At 39.0% G+C, this 26,497-nt stretch overlaps 1 protein-coding gene across 1 annotated transcript; it reads right to left on the reverse strand.

Moving 5' to 3' along the window:
- Nucleotides 1–2,218: 2,218 nt before the first annotated feature.
- Nucleotides 2,219–25,979, reverse strand: LOC132821569 (2-acylglycerol O-acyltransferase 1-like). The gene is made up of 6 exons (XM_060834222.1): nucleotides 25,450–25,979; nucleotides 21,607–21,785; nucleotides 17,376–17,580; nucleotides 9,967–10,141; nucleotides 8,973–9,172; nucleotides 2,219–3,463 (listed from the first exon to the last, which is right to left on the reverse strand). Exons 1-6 carry the CDS (start codon nucleotides 25,541–25,543, stop codon nucleotides 3,309–3,311), a joined length of 1,008 nt encoding a protein of 335 aa, XP_060690205.1. The 5' UTR covers nucleotides 25,544–25,979; the 3' UTR covers nucleotides 2,219–3,308.
- Between the last annotated feature and the right edge of the window lie 518 nt (nucleotides 25,980–26,497).

Raw genomic sequence — 26,497 nt, forward strand, 5'->3', positions numbered from 1 at the left:
AATACCTTTTCCTTTAGTTTGATATTTTCCTTTTTTTTAATTCATTCATGGGATGACAGTGTCCATTGCTAATTTATTGCTGATCCCTAGTTGTCCAGGACTTGCTATGGGTCTGAAGTCATATGTAGGCCAGACCAGGTAAGGATGGCTGTTTCCTTCCCTAAAGAGCGTTAGTGAATCAGATGGGTTTTCCAGCTATCGGCAACAGATAGTCATCATCAGACTCTTAATTCCAGATTATCACTGAATTCAAATTCCACCATTTGCCATGATGGGATTCAAACCTAGGTCCCCAGAAATTACCCAAGTTTCTGGATTAACAGTCCAGACAGTATCAGTAGGTCATTGCCTCCCCAAATGCAAATGGTGGGTCCTCTCCGTGGAATTTTTCTTTTTTGTAACAATGTACTTTTCCTGAGTTATTCTGCAATATCTCTTTTAATGTCAGCCGCTGCTTCTCTATGCACCTAACTCCTAGCCTAATGTCACAGTTCAGTTCATTTGGCACTTCCATGTTCACACAGTTCCTCTTTTTTAAGTTTAAGTACTAGACTTAGAACCACTCTTCTCAGTTTCAAACTAGGCATAAATTGAAATCATATTTTGACCACTGTTTCTTAGAGGTCCCATTACTCAGAAATCATTCAATAATTCTGTCATATTACACAATACAAAACCTTGTAAAAGCCGCTCTTTTGTTGGTTTTCAAACATGCTCCTCTAATGAATTATTTTGAAAGAACTCTTGGGTGAGGCTAATATTAGCAAATCTGATTTTTCCAGTTTCTATGTAGACTGAAATCTTTTAAAAGTATTGCAGTCCCTTTAGCACAAGCATCCAATATTTCTCCTTGTACATTTCTTATATCTTGGTTCCTGTTTGGGGTTTATTTATCACTCCCACTAGTGATTTCTTACTTTTACTATTCCCCATCTTAACCTAAACAGATCTCCTGGTCTAAGTCATGTAGCACCAGTATCATATTTAATTCAGAATCTGACTCTCTGCCTGTATCTAGTTTGGTAAATACCCAACAACATGCAGAACCCATTCATGATTTGGAGACGCCATTGTTGCACTGGGGTGTACAAAGTTAGAAATTGCACAACACCAGGTTATAGTCCAACAGGTTTATTTGGAAGCACTAGCTTTTGGAGCGCTGCTCCTTCATCAGATGATTGTCACCTGTTGAAGGAGCAGCGCTATGAAACCTAGTGCTTCCAAATAAACCTGTTGGACTCTAACCTGGTGTTGTGTGATTTCTAACTTTGTGAACTCATTCATGTGGCTATTACAACATAGTGCAAATTTAAATAATTAGCTATCAATTACTTTGTTTTGAATGGTATATGCATTCAGACATTGAATCTTTTTGACTTTTTAAATCTAAAACTATGATAGACAAATTTCAACATATTGCATATTCCAATGTCACAAACAGTAATGAACAACTTGCATTTTTTATTATGCTTTTTAAAATTGGTCTATGCATTGGACAAATAGCACTATTTGGCAATGTACGCAGTTGACTGGGATAAACAAGGATGCTTTAAATACTGATGATGTACACAATTATTTACTTTGTTTTGAATGGTATATGTATTCAGACATAAAGTCTTTTGTCTAAGACTATGATAGACAAATTTCAATTATATTGCATATTCCAACATCGCAGAGTGCAATGAATGACTTGCATTTTTATAGTACTTTTTATGAAACACCAGTTTAAAAATTTAGGTTTATGCATTGCCAAATAATGCTATTTGTCCAATGTAAGCAGTTGACTGAGATAAACACGAATGCATTAAATGCTGCTGAAGCACAAGTGTATCCTAAAATTTATTAATTTTGAGCACATCTTATATTTAGCTTGTAGACCTTTGGCACTTTTTGTAGTTCCATTTACTTGACAACAAAATAGCTTATTGTGCTGGCAGTACCCTTGAAGATGCAACATTGGGTGTGAATGTGGATGCTTTTTTTTAGCAAGGTGAGAATGTAAAAAGAAGTCTAACCAATAACTTTCCTTTAAACCATGTTGAATGGACACATACTTTATTTTAAACAGGTGTCTAACATTTCGCAATCCATTTTAACTAAATTTGCCTCACAATAACAAGATTTTCCAAGACAAAATTATACATGAAAGAGCTAAGATAATAAACAAGTAATCTACAGGTGTATGTATAAATTCCAAAGACTTTTGTAATTATATTTATTAGTGAAATTACTTGATCTCGACAAACTACTTTGATAGAGAAAGAAAGTATATTCTGTGGTACCAAAAAACTATTTTCAATAGAAAAATTTAAATCTGTTTGGTTTATTTGATGAAAAAACAAACTCCTATCAAGTGAGGTAGAGTCCAGTTTTGTTTGGTTACAGGAACCAACCAGATTGGGTCCTTAGAATAGTTAATGATTCTTAAAATTAAGAGAAACACAAACAAAACCTGTGATTTTAAAAACGTATGTATTGTTAACTCATTCATCAGTTACTAATTATTTATGTTTGTGCTCTCATTCTCTCTCCCCCACCTTTTTTTTAAAAAAATACTTAATTTTCTTTAAAAAAACACAAACTCCATTCATTCATAGGACTATGATACATTTAAAAATATAAGCCAGATCTTTGGATTGTAATTTTCAGATTTAAAAGATTACAGTGAGAAACAAACAATATACACTAATGTTCTTTTATTGAGGTTCTTTTGCAGTTGTATTATAAGATTCCATGATAAACATTTAGATATTTTGTTTTCACAATTGGCAAAACATTTTATAGTGGTTACAGCTATGTTGTCAATATTTTGATGCTTTTTTACTGCTGGTACCTTAGACAAGTTTGAAGAGATACTTTGGCAATGCTAAGTCCTTCTCCATGATTTATAGTTAATATCTTGGGGCAATTTGATCTTAAAATAATTCCAATGTATAAGGCTTTCTGGTACAACTTTTGAAATCCCAAAATCAGCTGACAGTTTGTTGAAAATACTAGGCTCACTTAGCACATGCCAAATTCAATTGGATTGAACTTCTAAATAGACAGATCATTTAATTGCCATGTGCAGTACATTAGCTGTTCTCTTGAGCCACACATTACACGACTGCTTCTGCAAAAGTGTTTATCACTGAAGTTGAACATTTCAAATGTCACAGATCAACTTTCCAAGTGTGATTATAAGAGTCCAGAAATCAAATCATTATTGAATATTCATCTCTTGTTAAATATGTATCTTCCAAAGTTAAAATTATAGCCTATAGTATGACTATCTCCTTTGTATGAATTCAGATGTTCAAAGCTAAAAGTCAAGTGAAAAGGAGATGATCTTTTTCTGGAATTCCATACTGAACTTTGTGTTCTTCAAATAATTTATTTAATGCATCGGTATACTTTTTGTGTAGTGCTTCAATCTCATCAGTTGACGGTGTGTGGTTTTGCTGTACAATTATTGGTTTTCCTACTGTAAAACAAACACAGCAAAGTGTTACTCATGAATTTACAACCCATTTCTTGCACTTTCCATATTCTTTCATTTTTCTGCAACTTTCAGAAAGTTTACTGGGAATATGGTAGAATTAGTATAATATTAAGGGGATTTTTAAATTTATAATTTGAAACCTATTCAATTGTTATGAAACAAATGGCCCAAATCTTCCAGGAAAAGTCATTATTAGACTGCATCGCTCCAGTCTTCGACACTATAGGATTGCAGCTCTTGTGCTTACTTTTCACCCTGTGCCACCTTTCTGCATTCCTGGGCTCAATATCTCATGCCGAAGGCCTCAGTCAGTGCATTGTACCTTTAATTCAGCTGAATGCTAGTAGTGTAGGATAAACAGGATAAGTCAGGCAATGGCCTTAATCTTATACGATTGCTTATTTCCAATCATAATGTCTTGTATGGGCAAGTGTGTAGATTGGTTGAAATCTAGTAAATCAGATTGGAGAAATATTAGTGGATTGAGGCAAGGAGAACAAGTCTCGGGACAACTCCAGAATGCAGTGCATTTGGGTCTGTAGATATGGGAGGATGGAGAAAGTCAGGTTGGGTCCACAGAGGCTTGGGGTTAGCCAAGGGCTGGGAATTGGAAGGGAAGGTTGAGTGACGAGCAGCAGGGAGGTTGTCGGTGTGAGTGATTGAAGGGTCAGTTTTATATTAGCCAGTAGTTAGAGCAGATTTTAATAGTTTAACATTTCCTGGCTAACTATTAAGGTAAGTAAATTGGATCTTTCTGAAGACTGTAACATTAACTTACAGAGGGGGACATTCTCAGAGTTCCAGTCATTTGATAACTGCCATTGGAAGTTTAAACCACCTAGGCAATTAGTGCAGAGTGACAGCATTTCAGAGGAATATTGATACAGATCTTTTTCATTACGTCTGGTCTCCAGCTATCTGCAAACTAAGATCTAGGCCAATGATATAAGCTTTCATATGAGTTTGGAGCTGATTTATTATTATTATTTTGCAGGTGTAGTATTGAAGTTTTTTAATGTACTTGCTTTGATTTTATAGTGATCAATCTAGAAGTCAGGTCCACTTTTCCCCTGTTCGCTACAGCAGCGTAAAGAAAGTTATAGATGGTCTGGACGGGATGAGTCGGTGAATCATTAATAAAGGCACAGAAACAGATGCAATTGGTGAAACATATTGCCATTTTATCGCCTGGTTTTCATTTGCATGTGGTTGGTTAGCTGTGTGTACAAAGTGGTGGCTGAAGGTAGCACATCACATGAGCAGGCTGGAAATTTGTTGTCTTACACATGAAGTAGACTCAACATTTGGAGGCAGTGGTTAAGGGTGGTATAGTCAAGAGGGACCTAATAAATGTTAGAGAGCTATTTAGTGAAAGCACTAATCCTGTTTCTAGCTGCACAAAAGTGGAAGTTTTTAAAAATGCTTAGTTTCTTTTCCATGAGTCATTCATTGATTGGTTTCAGGATTGCAGGTAAGGCCATTCGACATGTGTCCTGTGACACTGACTTCTGTAAGAGCTGTAAAGTTAAAGAAAAAGAGAGGGACATAGCTGCTTATCTCAGGAAACAGAACCTAGCCCACAACAGTTGGAGCACTCTCAAAGTTAAGCACTAAATGACCGACTGCTATTTTCTATTCACCTAACCTTAGCTCTCCATTTACGCCAGTTAACAGTACTAAATATAATTCCAAATATATAGGACAGTGAAGAAATTTTTCTCAATACATGTGTGCTCTAAGAAGGCCACTGCAAGAATAGGGAAACAAAATTAATAAGCAAGTTCGGAGCAGAAAATAAAGATTAATTATTCTTATGCATGAGAATGGCCTAGATTTTCCAGGTTGCACAGCACATCATGTCACATATTCAGTTAGTTACATTTCTTTTCCTTCAAACTTCGCTTCAAAAATATTTTGTCCTTCAAATTACTGGACAAGCGAACTGTTAATAACACTGCAAGTTCGACACAGATTTGAGACATTGGCAGACAAGGAGACAAGCAATCCATCTCCTTAACCAATAAGTATTAAGGATACAGAAGTTAAGATAGATGTTAGAGTAGTAAATAGAGTGAGCTAGGTAAAAAGCAGTTACAGAAAGAAAAGCAAAACAAATTGCATTGCATGAAGCACAAATAGGAAAAATAAAATATACTTTATTTAATAAAAAACCTCTAATAATATTTTACTACCACGACAAATGAGCTTTATAAAGTATCAAATGCTGCCTCTGGTCTCGAAAGATTAAACAGCATTTCACAAAACATAGTGGGAGTCTGACTACCAATTGTTGTTTGCACAAGGCTTGATATTATGATTCCATTCATCCAACAAATTATGGAAATTCTCAAAATTGCTGTTAGGTAACATTGCAAATTTTGGGTCAAGTAAACCAATGAATGGAGTGAATCCTAGCTATTGTTGCCATTCAAATACTCAAAGCCACATTAGACCCCTGCAAAGCATTTCATTCTATATCAAAGACATAGTCAAGAGCACTGCCAATCATTATCTCTGAGTATGAGATGAACTCACACATGTTTACACAGAAAATATTTCCCTCTACATTGATGAATCAGTTTTCCTTTATGTTGAACACAAATTGGAGAACTCAGTGAGGGTGGAAAGGGAACAAAATGTACATTGGATATCAAAAGTGCTTTAGTAGTAGCATTTAAAACTTGAAGACTAAAAGCAAAAGCTAATAGTCTGGGCCTGCAGAAATTGCTGAGGGAGCCAACAAGAGAAATCGGTGCACTTGACCTCACCCTCACCAATTGCACCTGGTCATGACAGTTGGAAAGAGTAAAGATTGTGGAGACAAATTCCTATCTTCACATTAAGGATATCCTTCATGGTATTGTATGACACTACAACTGTGCTGAATGAATAGGCTTTGAATAGACTTAGCAACTCAAGATGGCATCCATGAGGCACTGTGGGTCATTAGCAGCAACAGAAATGTATTCAACCACAACCTGTAACCTCATGGCCCATCATTACCCCCACCCTACCTATTATCCCCAGCCTCAACAGTCTTAGGGTCATAAAGTCATATAGCATGGAAACAGACCCTTTGGTCCAACCAGTCCATGCTGATAAACTAGTCCCACCTGCCTGCTCCTGACCTATATCCTTCCAAACCTTTCCTATTCATGTATCTATCCAAATGTCTTTAAACATTGTAATTGTACCGAAGGCTGAAATATTAATAACCTTCAGCCAAAGGTGATGAGTTGATGATTCATCTTGATCTTCTCCTGAAATTCCCAGCTTAATTCCAGTTTTTGAATTGCATTCAAATTCCCCATCTGCCATGGAATTCAACCCTATGTCCCCAGCACATTATGGGGGTCTCAGGATTAGTAGTCCAATGATAGGACCACTAGGCCATTGCCTCCCCAAAAGTGCCATCATCGTCAGTGTTATCAAGTGGCAATTAGTCAACAATAACCTGCTCATTGGTCTGGTTGGGTTCCATCAGGCCATTCAGTTCCTAACCTCTTTGCAGCCTTGGTCCAAATCAGGACAAAATAGTACAACTCAAATGAGAGTGACTGCCCTCAATGTCAAGGCAATGCATGACCAAGTATGTCATCAAGGAGACCTAGAAAAATTGAACTGACTAGGAATGGGGGAAAAGCTCTGCTTGTTGCAGCCCTACTTAGTACAAAGGAAGATGTTTGTGGTTGTTACAGGTCAAACATCTCTGCAGGTGTTCTTCAGTGTAGTGTCTTGAGGCCCCAGCAATCTTATCAATGACTTTTCCCTTCATTATAAGGTCACAAGTGGGGATTCTTGCTACTTTTTGCACAATGTTTAGCACCATTTCTAACTCTTCAGATAATAATGTGGAGTTTGTGGTGCTGGAAAAGCACTGCAGGTCAGGCAGCATCCAAGGAGCATGAGAATCGACGTTTCGGGCAAAAGCCCTTCATCAGGAATGAGGCCGTGAGCCATGGGGGTGGAGAGATAAATGGGAGGGGAGTGGGGCTGGAGGGAAGGTAGCTGAGAGTGCAATAGGTAGATGTGAGAGGAGGATGGTTTTACCTGCATTTCCATATGTCATTTACTGTATTTGTTTCTCCCAATGTGATCTCCTGGAGACAGGATGCCGACTCACAGACCATTTCAGAGAACACCTTCAGGAGACCTGTACCAACCCCACTGCCCTGTGGCTGAACAGTTCAACTCCCCCTCCCATTCCATAAGACCATAATAAGACCATAAGACATAGGAGTGGAAGTAAGGCCATTCGGCCAATCGAGTCCATTCCGCCATTCAATCATGGCTGATGGGCATTTCAACTGCACTTACCAGCGTTCTCCTCGTAGCCCTTCCGCCGTGGACATGCAGGTCCTGGGCCGTCTCCATTGTCACTCCCTAACCACCCAACGCCTGGAAGAAGAACACCTCATCTTCTGCCTCAGGACCCTTCAACCCCACTGCATCAATGTGGATTTCACCAGTTTCCTCATTTCCCTTATCCCAGTTCAGATCTTCTAACTCAGCATTGCCCTCATGACCTGTCTGACCTGTCAAACTTCCTTCCCACTTATCTGGTCCACCCTCCTCTCTGACCTATCACCATTACCCATTATCGCACTCTCAGCTACCTTCCCTTCGGCCCCACCACCCCCCATCCCATTTATCTCTCCACCCCCTCAGCTCACAGCCTCATTCCTGATTAAGGGCTTTTGTCTGAAATGTCAATTCTCCTGCCCCTTGGATGCAGCCTGACCTGCCGTGCTTTTCCAGCACCCCACTCTCAATTCTATTCTCCAGTATCTGCAGACTTCACTTTTGCCTAATAAAATGGTCTGAGTTCAAAATGCAGCAAGATCCGTATGACATCCAAGCTTGGGGGGGCTGATAAGTGACAAGTAAGGTTCTCATTACATAAGCTTTAAACGGTGACCATCTCCAACAAGAGTGAATCCAACTATTTCCCTTGACATTCAATGGCATTGCCATCACTGAATTTCCCAATATCCTGGGATTTACCAGTGATCAGTTACTGAACTGGATTGGCCATATAAATACTGTACAATAACAGCAGATCACAGGCAGAGAATTTTGCGATGAGTAACACCATCTGATTCCTTATACTATGTCTGATAAATGACTTCCACATTCCAAGAATAACATTGTTTTATTTCGCATAGCTGCAATTTTTTAAAATGTGGGAAATACTCAGCAGGTCAGCCAGTATCTGTGCAGAGAAATAGAGTTAACATTTCTGGTCAATAACTTCTTATCAAAACAAAATGAGTTTTATTGTTAGCAGTGATGTGACTGACTAAATGCTGCAGAAGCAATCTCATCAAGTACTTCCTTAGCACAAAAAAGACCAAACATTGTTTAGAAGACCATCACAATCTCTCCAGACATTCAAAACAATGTGTGTAATCACTGGTTTATCATACACCCTGCCTGTGCATTAAAAAGACTTAGATAACTTGAGTAGATAATATTTTCTGATTTTCCTTACCTATGGTGTAAATAGGCTTCCTATATGGTAACAGACCAAAGGTGTACTGGAAGACTCCCCTGGCATGGAACAATGGCAGCGTAAATCCTGCAATCTTCCTTAATATTTCCTGCATTCTCCGAAGAAGTGATCCTTTTGGATTGTTTACTTGATTAAAGAGTTCATTTTCCCCAAAGGAAAAGACTGGAACCAGATGTGCTCTGAAAAGAGATGTGAATTAATTCATTTGCAACAAATTCAGGCTTCATTCTTTGAAGTTTAGTATAATACAAAATGCACAAAGTAAAGTTGAGGAACTGAACTCTATTATTCCCCATAACAATTGGACATGTTCTTTAATGACTAAATTAATCTTGAATTCATCTTTTTCATTCTACCCGTAGCAAAACATCAAATTAGTACTTTTATGATTAAGAAGCTCATAATTGTCTCTATTTTATCTCATTCTTTTGGAGAACAGAGTCTATTTAAGAAAATAAATTGTAGCTCTTTTTAAGTATGGCATAAACTATTTTGAAGATGGGATGGATAATCTTTGGTCATTAAGGAGAGCTAGGGAAATGGGTGGCAATGTTGAGTTAATATAAAAGCTGAACCATGACCTTACATAAAAAGATGACAGATGCAAGTGCCCATATGGCCTACTCCCATTGCTATTTTGTATGTTCTAACAAAATCAGCAATCCTGGATTCTAAACACCAGTGCCTGCTAGAAATTATGTGTATACCAGCTTTAGATGCAAACCAGATGCCCCATGTGGCTGTGATTGGCCCCTCACACCTTTCCCACCATATTTCTAGGCACACAAATGAAATATTACCATGTATGCAAGGAAAGGGAGGTTCCTTGAGATCATATTTTATCAAGATTCCACATTTTTGGAGGAGCTGGACCAGAAATTGACATCATTAACAGTTTATTTTTGACAATACATGCATCAGAAGCTTAACATTTTCAAAAGGACAATATTTCCAATGTTAAACATTTACATACCCGTGTTTTATGGCCAGTTTAATAAAACCTTTCCTGTTAAGGGTTTTCAAAGTTAGTGCTCCAGGTCTGGCAGCCAGAGATTCCTCAGCACCGCCTATCACAATGACAGCCACATTCCCGCCTCCCTCCCTACTCAGAACGTGAGAAACACTGCTCTTCACACATGAGACAAGACCTACAACAAGATAGAAATAAAGGCTTACAGTTTATAGAGGATGAATAAAATAAATGTCTCCATTGTACTCTAGAAAGATGCCAAAACATCAGATCTACAATAAATGATATATGCATGATTTACTGGGGACATAAAATGTTTCAGAATAGTTTCTGCTTGTTCCATTAGTTTTGCATCTAGATTCTAGTGCAGTTTTAGAGGAAGTGACCAAATGAATGCAAAGGATGAGGAATTTAAAACACAGAAGTACTATGACAAAAATCATTATGTACTCATTCAAAAATAAAAATGGCAAGTTCCAGAGAGACTCATCTGGCAGCATCTATGGAGAGAGAAACAGAACTAACATTTTGATTCCAAAGACTCTTCTTTGTAACACTCATTGGACTTGAAGCATTAACTGTATTTTTCTCTCTACTGAAGCTGCTAAATCGGATGTGTTTCTTCAGCATTTATCATGTTTATTCTAGATTTGAGCATCTGCAATATTTTGGTTTTACTTGCATAAGTTCCTGTTTCCTGTCATCTTCTATGCTGATTCAAGATTTAATTTGATTGTATCAGGCCCGATTACAAAACTGGCCATTCCCTCTTGTACTGGTTTGAGGGGGAGGGGTTTCATATTGCACCAATAGGCATTTGGGCAATAGCACGAGTAGGCATATTTGAAACATGTACCCATATCAAAAAATATTTAAATGTAAGATACTGTGGATGCTAAAATGAAAGGAAGCTTAGCAAATCTGACAGGACATCTGTGGAGCATCAGAGATAATATTTCAAGTCCAATGTGATTCTTTTTCAGAACTAGAAGACTCTTAAGGCTGAGATAGATAGACTCTTGATCAGTTGGAGAATCAAGGGTTATGGGAAAAAAGGCAGGAAAATGATTATGATGAGTTGAATCAGCCATAATCCTATTGATTGGTGGAATATTGATATTTAAAGTAGTTAGTGCAAAACAGTAAAACTAATACTATAAGTCACTTTTGTTAAATTATTTTCACTGATTTTAAATCTGCTTACTTGCTGATGATGGTTTGTGTATCTTCATTAAAAATGCATATTTGTGGTGACAAATTCTATTAACAAACTCTCATCAATAAAACAAGGAATGTAATTTAATGGAAAGAGAAAACATTATTTCATTGGTATATGCTGCTGGCTTGTAGAACATTTCACATGTCATTATGCAAATAAATTTTAGCAGAAACTTCAAAAATATCAATCACTGCAACTTCAATGCACAATTTCCCACACTTTTCATAACTGACATTATTGGAACTGGGCATTGGTGACAGGTTTTGGGGGGGGGGGGGGGGGGGGGGGGGGGAGAGGTGGGAGTCAGGGATGTGAGACAGACATAGTGATTGAAACACACAGATAACCTCCTGAATTTGATAGCAAAACTTGATTTAGATTTTCAAGCTCCATTTCCCAGTTGGCAGCCAACTATATTGAAAGGCTGCCTGGATGCTGGACAGGCTAATTACAAAGTCAAAATGCAGTTTGAGACCACAGAAGATTTGGATCAACCCTCTGCTTGTTTGATTAATAGCTGAAAGGGTGTAAAAAGCTGCGGACAGATCATGGAGGTCATCAGAGATTGTGAAGGGCCATGGATATATCATTGGAAGAGATGGTCTTGATTACATGGGAAACAACTTTATCTTGGGGGGCAAGAAGGAGATACTTCTGTTGAATCCAGCTTTTCTCACTATTTGGAGAAGCATATTTGTAATTTGTATATTGCGGCTTGCCATAATCATGTAATCTTTGCTGTAACTCAATTTCACTTCATGGAATGAGCAGCTATGAAATCACGTTACATTAAACAGCGAAATTATGTGGATTTCAGAACTGCAAAACATCCAGCTTCTGTATGAACCTGCAAGAATACTAGAACAGCAGACTGTAACAATGAATTCCAGTTTGGTCAGGATAGCTGTGAATATTCTATTCTCAGTTCTTCAAAAATGAAAGGTGTTAAGGTAGGTAATTAGAATTTCTACCCATCTCATTGGCAAAACTATGACTTGGCTACAGATTTGAATAACAACCCTGAACAAACAAGAGTATCAACTCTGTTATCAGTGTTGGGAAAAGAGCACTACAAGTTGTATTGCATTATGGATCCAACGTGAATAGCAGAAAAGCCAGGCTAAAGAATCTCTGAAGGCCTTACAACCACAGGTTGAAGTGTCTACTAATAAATAACTGTGGAACACCTAGCAGAAAGAGCAAAGTCAGAGTATAGGAGGTAAATATAGTCAAGGAACACCGCAAAAATGAAAAGTAAGCATGATAAGGACCGGGAATGCAGTGCTCTAACTATAAGAGGAGGAATCGTTTTGTTTGCAGTGTTTAACTGCAATGAAACTAAGCAAGCCTAGAAAGATGATTGGTGGATGTCTGATGCACCTTTCTGTACAGCAAAAGGTAGTTAGTGGTCATCTAGGAATGGAAGCTATCATGGATGATCTCTTAGTCTATGAATGTAAAGATATGATGGAAGAAGACATCACAGACTATGATCTCAATTTGTATGACTGCCAGAGAGGGCTCACTAGATGAACCAACAGCTGACGAACAAAAACTAAGACACAATTGAAAATGCCTCAATCAAATATGTAAGTATGCATAGACATTAGGTCCTGACAACGTGATAGTTATAGCAGAGAGATAGCAATCAATGTATACATACCCTTTGTTGGATGTGTAAACTATTCAGCAAAGTTCATGTAAATTTATCAACAGAATGTAAAGATCTATTCAAGCTCACTGCCATTGATATACAGTCTTACTGGGGAATAGAACAAAAGCAATTTTCACTAGAACCAACACTAGAGCTGTTGATGAAAACGTCAGAGATGATGTTCGAACAATATCAAATTGAGATCATAGTCTGTGATGTCATCTTCCATCATATCTTTACATTCATAGACCAAGAGATCATCTATGATAGCTTCCATTCCCAGATGATCACTGACTTGCAGTACTTGTGAGAAAAGCAGGAACTAGAACAAACCTTACACAGCAAGGGCAATCATTTGCATTTACATCCAAGCCATTAATGCAAAATGAATGATGCTACACACAGTTAAGAGTGCCTGATTATTGTTTATACTTGTAAAAGTGTTGATCGGTTACCAGTTTGTGAGAAACAAAGTGACAGTAGTATCTAACCACAAGCACAAAACATCTTCCTCACCCACTTTAGTCTGCTTCAAACATCTATGAGAATGCCACTTCATTTGCAAAGATTTCAACCAGATGTGACAATATAAGCAAGGGAAACAGATGCACATTGCCAACACGCTGTCAAGATTAGACTTACAGTGTGGAAACAGGCCCTTCGGCCCAACAAGTCCACACCAACCCGCCGAAGCGAAACCCACCCATACCCCTACATTACCCCTTACCTAACACTACAGGCAATTTAGCATGGCCAATTCACCTGACCCGCACATCTTTGGACTGTGGGAGGAAACCGGAGCACCCGGAGGAAACCCACGCAGACACGGGGAGAACGTGCAAACTCCACACAGTCGGGAATTGAACCGGGGTCTCTGGCGCTGTGAGGCAGCAGTGCTAACCACTGTGCCACCGTGCCGCCCAAGTATGGCATTCCCTATGAAGAAGGCTAGGTAGCTAAAATGGATTGTGAATTTTTTCCAGATTCAAAGAGAAGCAAGAGTTCTAACATTCTCTAGAAGTCATCAGTCTAGCAGAATCTAGCCTAAATCAATCAAGCTATATGAGAAGATACTACAGGAAGGAGTAATGAAAGGATGACCTGAAACCATCAAGGTCACACTATTTCCATGGAAGAGTAAACCGCATGCAGCAGTGAAATGTTAGCCCAAGATGACATCCTGTGCAAAGGAAATGGAATCGTTAACTCTCAGAACATGAGAGAAGAGAAGCTGAAGCATATCCATGCAAGCTATCAAGGAATTGAGTTGAGGTTGAGGAAGACAATGTTAGTGCTCGACTGGCCAGACATGAGCAATTAGATCAGCTTGAGCAATGTTTGGAACTTATTCCAAGCTAAGTAAGCTAAAATGCCCCTCTTGATGTATGACATTCCAAACAGGTCAGGGATGAAACTTGGAGTAGTCATTTTTACTCTTACAGAAACGTATCATCTTGTCACTATCAACTATATTCTGACTAGTGGGGATTAGATCATTCAACATAATGATTACCAGTGAGATTACAGAATACCTGAAAGCACACTTTTTGGTTATGTCAGTCCAGACATCATGATGAGTGACAGTAGCCTTCAATTCACAGGTGAGGACTTCAAGTCATTGAGAAATTCAGCACTATGCACTACCTTAACATTATTCCTGTCAATGGGAAAGGTTGAGTAGGCAATTAAAATTGCCAACGGGATCATTAAGCTAAATTTCACTTTGATTAAATTGCCAAACTATTGCCAAAGTTGAGCATTGTCAGGGTGTAAATGTTCAATGCTTTCAACTCAATGTGGCAACTTGAAACCTGTGTAGAGCAGCTGCCACCTCGTTCTTACGTGGTAACTAAAGTGACCAGCTACATTGTTACTGCAGACATATAACACACAACCAGTGAAGCTGCTCCTTCACTACAGAAAACATATGGGGAAGATCTAATGTCAACAACTGCACGGAGTTCAGAACAGATATTAATCCTAGAGATCCCTCATTCTCCAACAACAGCAATGATCAGCAACAGCAGATGTCAAGCCAACAGCATTTTCCGTGAGAACAGCACACCCCAACGACAGAACAACAACCCTAAGAACAGCCAAATACCAGGTGAACAGCAAACAACAATGCACACACATATCATTAGAAGGCCTACATAATTTAAATTTATATATGCAATGCATGTGCATATATTAGTAAAAGTGGGATAGACTAGAATCAAGGAACAATTTTGTTTCAGAATTACAGTTTCAGATGTTGCTTGTGTATACTGGGTAACGTAACTGTAAATGATAGTGTGTACAAGTTTTTTTCTGATTTTTTTTTAAATGGAAAGAGGATGTTTGAAGAGATGTACTTGTTGTGCCATAATACCAGGTGACTTCTGCAGTAATTTGTATTTATTTTAGAAGGAGCAGTCATTAAAACTCATCACATTTAAACATTCACTTCCCTTCAACAGCAAGGTTTCCTGAGTTGCAGGAGATGAGACCTACAGGCATTAATTGTATGGTACAGCAAATATTTGACACTCAATTCAATTGTAAATTATAAGTCTATGCAATGAGCTGCCAGAGGAAGTGGTGGAGGCTGTTACAATTACAACATTTAAAAGGCATCTGGATTGGTGTATGAATAAGAAAGGTTTAGAGGGATATGGGCCACACGCTGGCAAATGGGACTACATTAGGTTAGGATATCTGGTCAGCATGGACGAGTTGGATCAAAGGGTCTGTTTCCATGCTGCACATCTCTATGACTGTATGGACAGTCAGTGAGTCACTCAACTTCAAAAAACTGGAAGTGGTTGCTATGGAAGCTCATTAGAGTCAAGTTTCCCATTTTTGGAATTTTTACACTACCTTCACTCACCTGCCTGATCCTGTGGGATTAAAATTACCCCTGTAAATTTCACCACTTAGCTTACATCATCTAACTTGTTCCAAATGGTTAGGTGGACTGGCTGTGCTAAATTGTTCATAGTGTCCAGGGATGTGCAGGTTAGGTGAATTGGCTACGGGAAATACAGGGTGACAGGGATAGGGTAGGGTGTTGGATCTGGGTGCTTTGCTCTTTGGAGGGTTGGAGTCGATTTGAGGGCCAATTGGCTTGCTTCCACACTGAGGGGATTCAACGATGATGAAATTTTGCTAATTTTTTAATTAAAATACACCTGAGCAATTGCAATTTTCAAATTTCAATTTCTGTGTTTGATTTTTAAATTCAGGTCACTTCAAATTGCCACTTTATTAAATCAGGAAATAAAAGTTTTTTGAGGACATTAGTGAAAGGATTGTGAGGGCAGAATGGTAAACATTGTCTATATGGTCTTTAATAAAGCCTTTGACAAGATTCTGTATGTTAGACTGATTAGTAAAGTTAGATCCCATCAGGTTTAGGGAGATCTTGTCAATTGGATACAAAATTGGCTTGATGTAGGAGACCGAGAGTGGTGATAGCGGGTTGTTATCTGGACTGGAGGGATGTGACCAGCGGTGTTTCACAGGGATCAGTGCTGAGTCCACTGCTGTTTGTCATTTATTCAAATGATTTGAATGAAAATTTCAGAGGCTTGGTTACTGAGTGTGCAATGACAGCAATCGGTCACATAGACAACAGCGAAGAAGGTTATCTAAGATTATAAAGGTACCTTGATCATTTAGGACAATGGACTGAGGAGTGGCAAATGGAGTTTAATTTGGATAAATGGGAGGTTTTGCATTTTGGTAAAACGAACAAGGGCAGGACTTATACAGATAATGGTAGGGCCTTGAGTAGTTTTGTCAAACAGACAGACCTAGGGGTTCAAGTACATAGTTCTTTGAAAGTTGCATTACAGATGGAAAGGGTGGTTAAGAAGGCATTTAGCACAGCTGCTTTCATTGCTCAGACTACCGAGTATAGGAGTTGGGACATCATGTCAAGGCTTTGTACAAGACATTGGGGAGTTCCTACTATAGGAAGGATGCAGAAAAGATGTACGAGGATGTTGGCGGAACTGGAGGATTTGAGTTAAATGGAGGGGTCAGATATACAGGGACTTTTTTCCACTGGAATGTAGATTACCTTACAGAGGTTTATAAAATCTTGGGGGCCATTGTTAAGGTGAATAGCAAAGGTCTTCTCCCAAGGAGGGGGAGTTCAAAACCAAGGGCCACATTTTTAAGGTGACAGGAAAAAGATTTAAAAGGAACCTGAGGAGTAACATTTTCATACAGAGGGTGCTTTATATGTGGAATGAATTGCCAGAGGAAGTGGTAAATGTAGGCAGAACATTTTGATTGGTACATGAATAGGAAATGTTTAGAGCATATGGGCCAAATGCATGCAAGTGAGACCAGTTTAATTTGGGAAATTTGGTTGGCATGGATGTGTTGGACCGAAGGGTTTCCGTGCTGTATGACTCTCGACATACTTTTTGTGGAATACAAAAGCATAAAATGAGATTTACAATCTAAAGTAGCACTTTGAACTCATGAAAGAATTTAGGGTTGGAATGAAACTGAAACTTTGTGAATGAAACAAATCGTATAAAGCATTACCTGCACACATGATGTAATCCCTGTAAAATGGAAGCTTGAACCAGACTGGCAGTATGCACAGATATGAGGTCAAACCTGGAAACAACTTCTGAAATCCTGTAGCTTCACTGCAAAAGTTTCCAAAGGCTCCAGCTACTAGCACCCCGTGAGGATGATATCCAAACAGATAGTTGTATTGTGGATCCAGATCCGTTGTTTTCACAAGCTTATATTAGAAATAAATCTGAATCAATCATCTATGTCAACCATAAATAACAATACTTAAACAAAGATATAGGTAAATGTTTCAGAACAATTAAAAAAAAGACAAATAATGATGAAGAAAATAAATTTGTTCAAGATTTCAGTACAATTTCCTAAAAGGACTACACTTATTTTGAAAAAAAAGTCAAACTTGAAAACAGTAATATTGTAAAGATCAAAAAACTCGGAAACAAAACATGCTAAAGTGATGGTGCACAAGCAAGTTATTAATTTTTCATCACAGGGGCTTTGGTTCAAATCCAGCCTGAAGCACTGGCTAGCTAAATACAAATGATCACAGATTGGCATTAATTTGCTGTTTCTGTGCAGGCAGAAAAAAAGCATTGATAATGTGGGAAAGCAGTGACGTTTTCCTTGCAACTACTGATTAGTCCAGGATATTCGACCTCAGACTTTCAGGTGACCATCCTCCAAGGCGTACTTCGGAACAGGCAGCAGCAAAAAGTGGCCAAGTAGAGGCCCATAGAGAGGGCCTCAACCGGGACCTTGAGTTCATGTAACACTACAGGTGACCACCATTGCACTATACACACAGACACGCACACACACTCCTCCAGACATACACATTCCCAAACTCACACATGCACCCTCTCACAGACTTAGACTCCTTTACACTTACACACACACTCTCTCTCACAGACACTCACAATCCCCGCCCCAGACATACACACACACACACACACACAATCTGTACACAGACATGCACACAGACATTCACACACTCCTGCAGGCACACACAAACTCACACATGCACCTTCTCACAGTCTTAGACCCCTTTACACTGACACACACAACACACACACAACGTTACCTCGTTGATTTTAATCCTACTGCGAATCCTCTTGCAAGGATGCCTGCCTTGAAGAAGTTTTCCTCCTCTCTCTACAAGAATCTCAGGGAGTCCCTCTTCCACTGCAACTCCCAGGTCATTTACTCTATGCTACTTTCTCCTCACCCCCACCTTCCTCTAGCTTATCTCTCCACACTTCAGGCTCTCTGCCTTTAATCCTGATGAAGGGCTTTTGCCCGAAACGTCGATTTCGCTGTTCCTTGGATGCTGCCTGAACTGCTGTGCTCTTCCAGCACCACTAATCCAGAATATACACTCTCTCACAACCCCCCCCACCCCGACACACACACACTCACACGTGCCCCCTCTCACAGACTTCGACCCCTTTACACTCACAGACACACATATACACTCTCTTTCTCTCTCTCTCTCTCTCTCTCTCTCTCTCAGATGCTCACTAGCCCCCACCCCAGACATACACATATATGTTTATGGGGTGAATTTGTACTTGCAGATTACTTTGTACTTTACTCAAAAACTGCATGAATCTGTGTAAGAACTTGTTAACTCATTTTTTAGATTAGAATCAGTCGAAACATTATGGCACAGATAACAGAACACTGGGGGCTAACACCTTCAACATCTTACCTGGCCTGACATCAATTGTTACAGTTAACCTGCGAATGTAACTTTTAAAGAGTTTTGTGATTTACATATGGAAGAAGTGAAACTATCATGCTCATTCTAACAGATGAGAGACTTAACAAACAATCAAGATATTTTTCAAAGTATAATTTCAGTTACATCACACTGTAAACATTTGCTGTAAATTCTGTGTCTTACAATTGTGAACTCCACAATCACCTGATGAAGGAGCAGTGCTCTGAAAGCTAGTGCTTCCAATTAAATGTATTGGACTATAACCTGGTGTTGTGTGATTTTTAAAATTGTTATAAAAAGTGATAAAAATAAATATTTCTTCTCTTTTTGATCTGATTTTATTGTCCTTGGGAATGCCTAAGCTTCACAATTATAACTCAACTTTTCAGTAGCATAATTGTGCTGTTTGAAGACAGTCAGGGCATGATTTTCAGCCAACATTCAGTACTGACTCCAAGATGACTCATAGAATCATACATTTAAGTTTTTAAAAATATATTCTTTGGATGTGGGCATGACTGGATAGACATGCATGTTACAACAATCCCCAATAAATACTTACCATTTCAGGCACTTCAGATTACAGTTAATTTTATGGGACTGGAATCATTACACGACTATAAAGCAGCAGGTTTGTTTACATAAAGGACTTTAGTGAACCAATTGGGACCTTGATGTCGAAACGGAATTTACTTAGCAGGGATCTGTGAGAGCAAAAGAAATCAACACTACTTGAAAAAAACAACTGAACTGACAATAATCAGCCTTTATTGTAAATACTGCCACAGTTTGGCTGAAACTTGGCAAAAGGAGGGATCTGGGTGGAAGGAGGTCAAGGTGAGGGTGATACCCTCACCTTGACCTTCTTCCACCTATCACATCTCCATCGCCCCTCCCCCAAGTCCCTCCTCCCTAACTTTTATCTTAGCCTGCTGGACATACTTTCCTCATTCCTGATGAAGGGCTTTAGCCCGAAACGTCGAATTTCCTGTTCCTTGGATGCTGCCTGACCTGCTGCGTTTTAACCAGCAACACATTTTCAGCTCTGATCTCCAGCATCTGCAGACCTCACTTTTTACTAAAAGGAGGGATCTGAATCATTCACTTTCAAGTTTTGTGACTTTACAAAAGAAAGGTGTACATTACATTCTTAAAATATGCTGATGAATTTATAGATTATCATGTAATGCATGTCATCTGTAAGACTGAACATTAGTCCTAGTTAAAGCCCCTACTTCTCTAGTCATGTGTTCATGAGAACATCCAATGCAGTATGTTTCATGTCTGGAGTCAGGAGTCCAAGTTTCAAGTTCGGCCTGGTCCAGAACTATATAACATATACTGATTTGAAAATATCTCGAGATTTCACTTTGTGTGCCAGTGCCCCACAAACCAGAACTCACTTCTCCCATACTGGTCTGAATCATGATTCACTTCTCTAATCTTAATCATCCTTACTGCAATTTGCATGCGGTTGAGGTAGTAATTAAGAGATTATTACCTTTGAGGTTTTGCTTTTCATTTTTGCACCTGATTTCTCATACTCAGCAGAACCTCTTTCCTACTTCTACTTATTTCATTGGTACAGATGTGATGTGGATCATGACCACTGGATTTTCCCCCATCCCACTGCAAGCTCTTCTCCAGCCCAAAGCTGATTTGTTGAACTCTGGCACCAGACAGATAACACGGCATCTGGACTTACACAGCTCACTGCAGAGAACAGGGTCATTTCCCCTCACTATACCGTATCTTATTTCCTAAAGTCCAAAATATTGTTCAGATGCCTGTAGATCACTCCTGCAAATGTCTCCATTCCCTTCATTTTTTTAAAAATTCAGTTCCATGATGTCCATATGTGAGAATGAAACAATTGGCATGTCATTCACATTCAATCAGACTTTCCACTTCTCTAGGAGAAAGTGAGGACTGCAGATGCTGGAGATCAGTGTCGAAGAATGTGGTGCTGGAAACACACAGCCGGTCAGGCAGCATCTGAGGAGCAGGAGAGTCGATGTTTTGAGCATAGGCTCTTCATCAGGATGAATAAATTGAATGAATCCCTCAGTAATGATTCAATGGGTAGTACATATGCCTGAAGCACAGTATTCAAGTCTCATTCCAGGGCTTGACCACAAATTCAAAGCTGATAGTCATGCAGTGCTGAGGTGGTGCTGTGCTGTTGAAAATTATATCTTTTGGGAGTCAGTTATCTAGAATTTAATGCAGCATGCCCAACAGCATGTGCTAGTCTGTGGAGGCTTGGCTTCTTGCTTATGGAGTGGTACCCCTCAAGCTGTATGTAATCAATTGCCCTCTCAAATAGAGAGAGCTGTCTTTCGCCTTTTGTGGAAAGTGGCTAATTATCTTATTTAACATTATTAAATTTAAAGAATTCTAGCTCATATTGAAAACAATTTTTTTTTCTTAAAAACCTGTTACCAGACAATAATGGGCCTCTAGTTAAGTACAGTAAATATGGTTCTCTTCAAGATATGATATTGAACACCAACTTACATGAATAGGAAAGTAGTCCCGGAAGTAATTCCAGATAGTCCAGTTTCTGACCCACTCTGACCTTCTTCCACCCTGATTTGGTGTCTCCCAGTCAAGATACAACCAAACACAGTAAAATGCAACAACATACCAGTGACCAGCAAAGATGAGCATCCCAAAGAGCAACAGGCAGATTTGACCTGTGAAGGCAGGAAGTTGTAACCAATGTATAATTAATTCACATTTGCTACAACCACAATATGAGATACATATGACATGTTAATCTTCAGTGAAAATGATAATTGATCATTTTTATTTGACGGTCAGAGTACTAAAATGCACATCACGGTTTTTGAATACTATCATAAAAAACACAAACCCACACGTGCATAGTGCCTTTCATGGATGGGGGTTGTTCTAAAGTTTTGAAATATAACCATTACTGTAATGTAGGGAACAAGGGTATTAATTTCTGTGCAATAAGAGTTCAAGAACAGCAAAGTTATAACCCAATATTCAGATTACCTTTATTTAATGATATTTATTGATGGACAAATATTGACCAGGACACCACTATAACACTTGACATTTTTTCTTGTAAAGTGTAAGAGGTCCAAGTCTACTATTAGATAATTCTAATGCAGAGTGCTCTTTGTATCACAAACCACATTAGGCCTAAAATCATTACTGTGCAAATTCCAATGTAGCTTTATTTAAGTTTGAAATAAAATGTAAACTTTCAATGTGAGTTCTACTGATCTCCTACTCTTTCTCTAGGAACAGTCTGGTATAGTGCCTAGGTAAGAGGTGGAGTCCCCAGACCACAGAGCTGCTCTCATACTGGAGAAAGACAATGGTTTGATCTCAGGGTTGCCGTACCTCAGGCAAGGTGAGAAGTTGAAAAGGTTAGCCATCTTGCCAACCGAACTAAAGTTGACACATGGCATAGAAAAATAGTAAACATAAATAAAACATAGCAAAAAGTATATGATGAGGAGAGTTTGAGTTGAGAAACAGAAATGTATTGTGAAGGTTGAAGCAAACCCAGCAGTAGTAAATGATTAGTTTTCACAGGAAATTTTCTAAGTAGGAATAAGATGAGCAAGAGCCAATGTAATTATCCTGAAGTCGCATGCAGCATTCCTCGCAGTAAGCCTGCTCTTTATTTCGGCTGTCTTCAAATTTTGATATTGTATCCTTTTTACCCAATCAAGACCATTTGTACATTTTGAGAACTGCAATGGTTTCAGCAGTGATTGATTGGGTGAACCTATGGTTTCAAAAACATTGAATAACTAATATTTATCTCTTACCTTTTATTATATCTTTATATTATGTGTCAGTCTCTATTTATTCTTCTTAATCTTTTTTTTTTTGCTTCCTCTATGTATTTTCAGCTTGGCGTAGTTTTGTATTATTAGCTCCTAACGTGACATATTTCCATCTAATTTTACTTTCTCTACTCATCTAAGATCTCCAACTTTTACTGCAATGTTTTTCTGTTTGGATTATTTCATACATAGATATATATTTCCTGAAGACGTGAAGGACTCAATGTACATGGAAGTTATTTTCTTTAAAGGGCAGGTTGCCCTCAGTTAAGATTTTAATATGGAAAGCTACAAGGTAATGTATTATGGACATGAGAATAAAGATATTATTTACTAATTAATGAAATGTTTGAAAAGAGTAAATGATTATGGTCTAGTTACAATTTGTTTTAGAATTGGCTGACAAATTGACTAATGTTTTCAAAATGAAATCCTCAGTTTATATAGAGGTTAACAAAGCAAAGACAGTAATGCTCAAAACCAATATAAATTATTGCTTAGGCCCCAACTACAGAGAGTTGTGAACACAGTCTCGTCCATCACATGAACCAGCTTCCCAAGCACTGGCTTCATCTATACTTCCCGCTGTCTCTGGAAAGCAGACAACATTTTCAAAGACCCTTCACAGACCAGTTATACTCTCTTCTGTCAGCAGAAGATATAAAAGTTTGTACGCATACAAACAAATTCAAGAGGCTTCTTCCCTGCTGATATCAGACTTTTGAATGAAGTTCTTTACTGTGGATTTCTGCCTGCTACAATCAGACCCCACCACCAAAAATATATTTCCTTCCCCACCCCCATTCACTTTTACAGGCGCCATTCCAGACTCCCTCATCAATTCTACACTCTCCACCAACTTCTCCACCACACCCGGTACCTTTCCCTGCAACCACAAGAGGTGTAACACCTGCCCCCACACTTCCCCTCTCTCCAAGGCCCCAAACAATCCTTTCAGATTTGACAGAGATTCACCTGCACTTCACCCAACCTGATCTATTGTATCCGTTGCTCCTGATGTAGTCTCCTCTGTATCAGGGAGACCAAACGCAGACTCGGGGACCGGTTGACGGGGCATCTGCGCTCTGCATGCATCAACCAACCCGTCCTTCCAGCTGCCATCCATTTTAATTTCCCCTTTGATTCCCATGGTGACATGTCCATTCTTGGCTTCCTCCACTATCAGAGTGATGCTAAAAGGAAATTGGTGGAACAACACCTGATATTTTGCCTGAGGAGCCAACAGCCCAATGGCTTCAATATTGACTTCACCAGCTTCGAAATACCTCCTCCCCAATCCTTATCCATTCCCCTCGCATCCCTGATCCTGTACTTACTTGTCCATCTTCCTCCTCACGTATATACTTCACCTTTCCGCTGACCAATCACAATAACCCCCTACCTGCATCCACCTATCACCATCCCACCTACCCTTCCCTCCAACCCCACACCCTCCATTTACTTCTGGACTCCCCTCCCCAGTCCTGACGAAGGTTCTGCCCCAAACTTTGACTTTCCTGCTCCTCTAATACTGTCTGACTTGCTATGCTTTGCCAGCCTCACATCTGTTGACTCTGATTACCAGTATCTGCAGTCATTACTGTCTTCTTTATTGTTAATGTTGGTCTCTCTCTCTCTCTGCATCTTCCAGGCGACTGAAACACTGTATCTTGCACTTTGTTCTATGATCCTGATGCACTTGTATAAATACGATCTACTTGTAAAGGCACTTTTCACTGTACCTCGGTACACGTGACAGTAATAAAACAAATCAAATTAAATAATGATTTCCAGGCGCTGAGGGGTTTTTTTATTAAAATTGTGAGCAACCTTTTGTGTCGTCTACCTTCCCACTGTCCAGCAACCTTTATTTCATCAATATTCCTTCCTGCTCTGCCACTGAACAACACATGGCTTTCTCTAACCTCTCTCCTTGACGCCCTTACGCCCTATTCAAGCTTATGCACTCCATAAAGCTACTCTTCCTCTTGCTTCCTATATCCGTTAAACTGCTGACCACCCAACATGCCTAGCTGTGTCCGTGCTGGGTGATATTGCAAAAGCTAATTCTACATTAAAAGCATCAACAAAAACAAGTTGCTGCTGTGGTTAAAACAAGGATCATTTCCAGAAAGTTATCTGACACCCTCCGATCATTTAAAGTGCAAATACACTTTATAGCAACAACCTTGTTGAGGCACTCCCAGAAATCGATTTAACAATTGTAAACTTGAGACGATTCAATTTTCTTCATGAAAGTGTTTGAAGTTTTAAAATCAGCATCAGCGTTTTGGGAACGTGGAATGGATTTGGGGACAGTGGAGGGATGTGCATTAAAATAGCAGTGTCCATTTCAGTCACATTTGTTCGATTTTCCTGTGCAGAAATTAGCCAACTGCATGTCAAACTTGTGTGTGTCTAGTGTTAGGGCAAGTGTTTGGAACCGGCACTTGTCAACTCATCACTCCCATTAAATAAAAAAAAGTCATTTTTCCGCAATCAAAATTACTGCAAAAAGAGAAAGAAAAAATACCTAAGAACAAAAATGTGAAGATCCACTTGAGAACAGCAAACGTCTGCATCCTTCTCCTCAGAGGGATATTTATAGGGGCAAACTCGATCTTCATGCCAACAGCTGCTTACCCACCGAAGAATTCCTTGAAATGACTGCAAGACCCCGATCTGAAAGGCAGTTAGTACTGTACATAAAATATTTCAGTTTCTTTCACCCAGTACAGAAGCCGAATGCCTTACCACCAATCTTCACTTCCTATCATTTCAACGTGTTACCACACCATGCAAGTTCTCCTGATCTCATGCAGTTGCGCAGAATGCGGGCGACCCAAACATGCCTTTCCAGTTGTTTAAAACAAAGATTGCTGTATGCTTTCGGACTGAAAGTCTGTATTTTACTCCAGTTTATACTTCTTTTTCCCCAACAGGCAAAGAGTTTGATTGTAGAACCGATTACTGTTCGATCTGATGGAAGAACTGGGAGAAGTTAATTTGCTAAGTTTTTCACCTCCTGACTAGAAAAAGTGGTCTTGTTTGCTAAACGTGGCGCGCCTTCACTTCGGAGGAAGGGTGATTCTGGAAGGAACAATAGGGGGAGCCAAACTCCCCTTAACTCTACTGCATTACACACAGTTCAGAAAATCTAAAACTCAAGCAGAAGTTAACACATCAAGCAGACGGTAACATCTGCGGAGAGGACTGTTGTTGTTGGACGAATTACACCTGAAACCATGATTTGGAGGAGCCGGTGTTGGACTGGATTGGACAAAGTTAATAATGATACAACACCAGGTTATAGTCCAACAGGTTTGTTTGGAAGCACTTCTTTCGAAGCGCTGCTTCTTCATCAGGTGGATGTGAACCAGAACCGTCAGTCACCAAAATTTACAGCAGAAGATTACAATTATACAATGATAAATTGAACAAACCTAGATTGTTAAGTCTTTCATATTTCAAAGTGGATTTGCTGCTTTTGGATCTTTAATATGTAAATCCCAGAACTTCTTTTAAGTCACATTCTCAAGATAATTTAAGGTTCATAACAAAAAGTGACATCTCAGCTCAGA

The sequence above is a fragment of the Hemiscyllium ocellatum genome, chromosome 13 (genome assembly GCF_020745735.1).
Source record: "Hemiscyllium ocellatum isolate sHemOce1 chromosome 13, sHemOce1.pat.X.cur, whole genome shotgun sequence".
Classification (NCBI taxonomy): domain Eukaryota; kingdom Metazoa; phylum Chordata; class Chondrichthyes; order Orectolobiformes; family Hemiscylliidae; genus Hemiscyllium; species Hemiscyllium ocellatum.

What these genes read in the sequence shown, in the direction of transcription:
- LOC132821569 (XM_060834222.1), bottom strand. Translation starts at nt 25,543, where the DNA reads ATGAAGATCGAGTTTGCCCCTATAAATATCCCTCTGAGGAGAAGGATG. An exon ending in GGATTACATCATGTGTGCAG is followed by an intron (nt 10,142 to 17,375) that starts GTAATGCTTTAT and finishes ATCTTGTTGTAG; the next exon opens with GTCTTGTCTCATGTGTGAAG. An exon ending in GAAGCCTATTTACACCATAG is followed by an intron (nt 3,464 to 8,972) that starts GTAAGGAAAATC and finishes TTTGTTTTACAG; the next exon opens with TAGGAAAACCAATAATTGTA.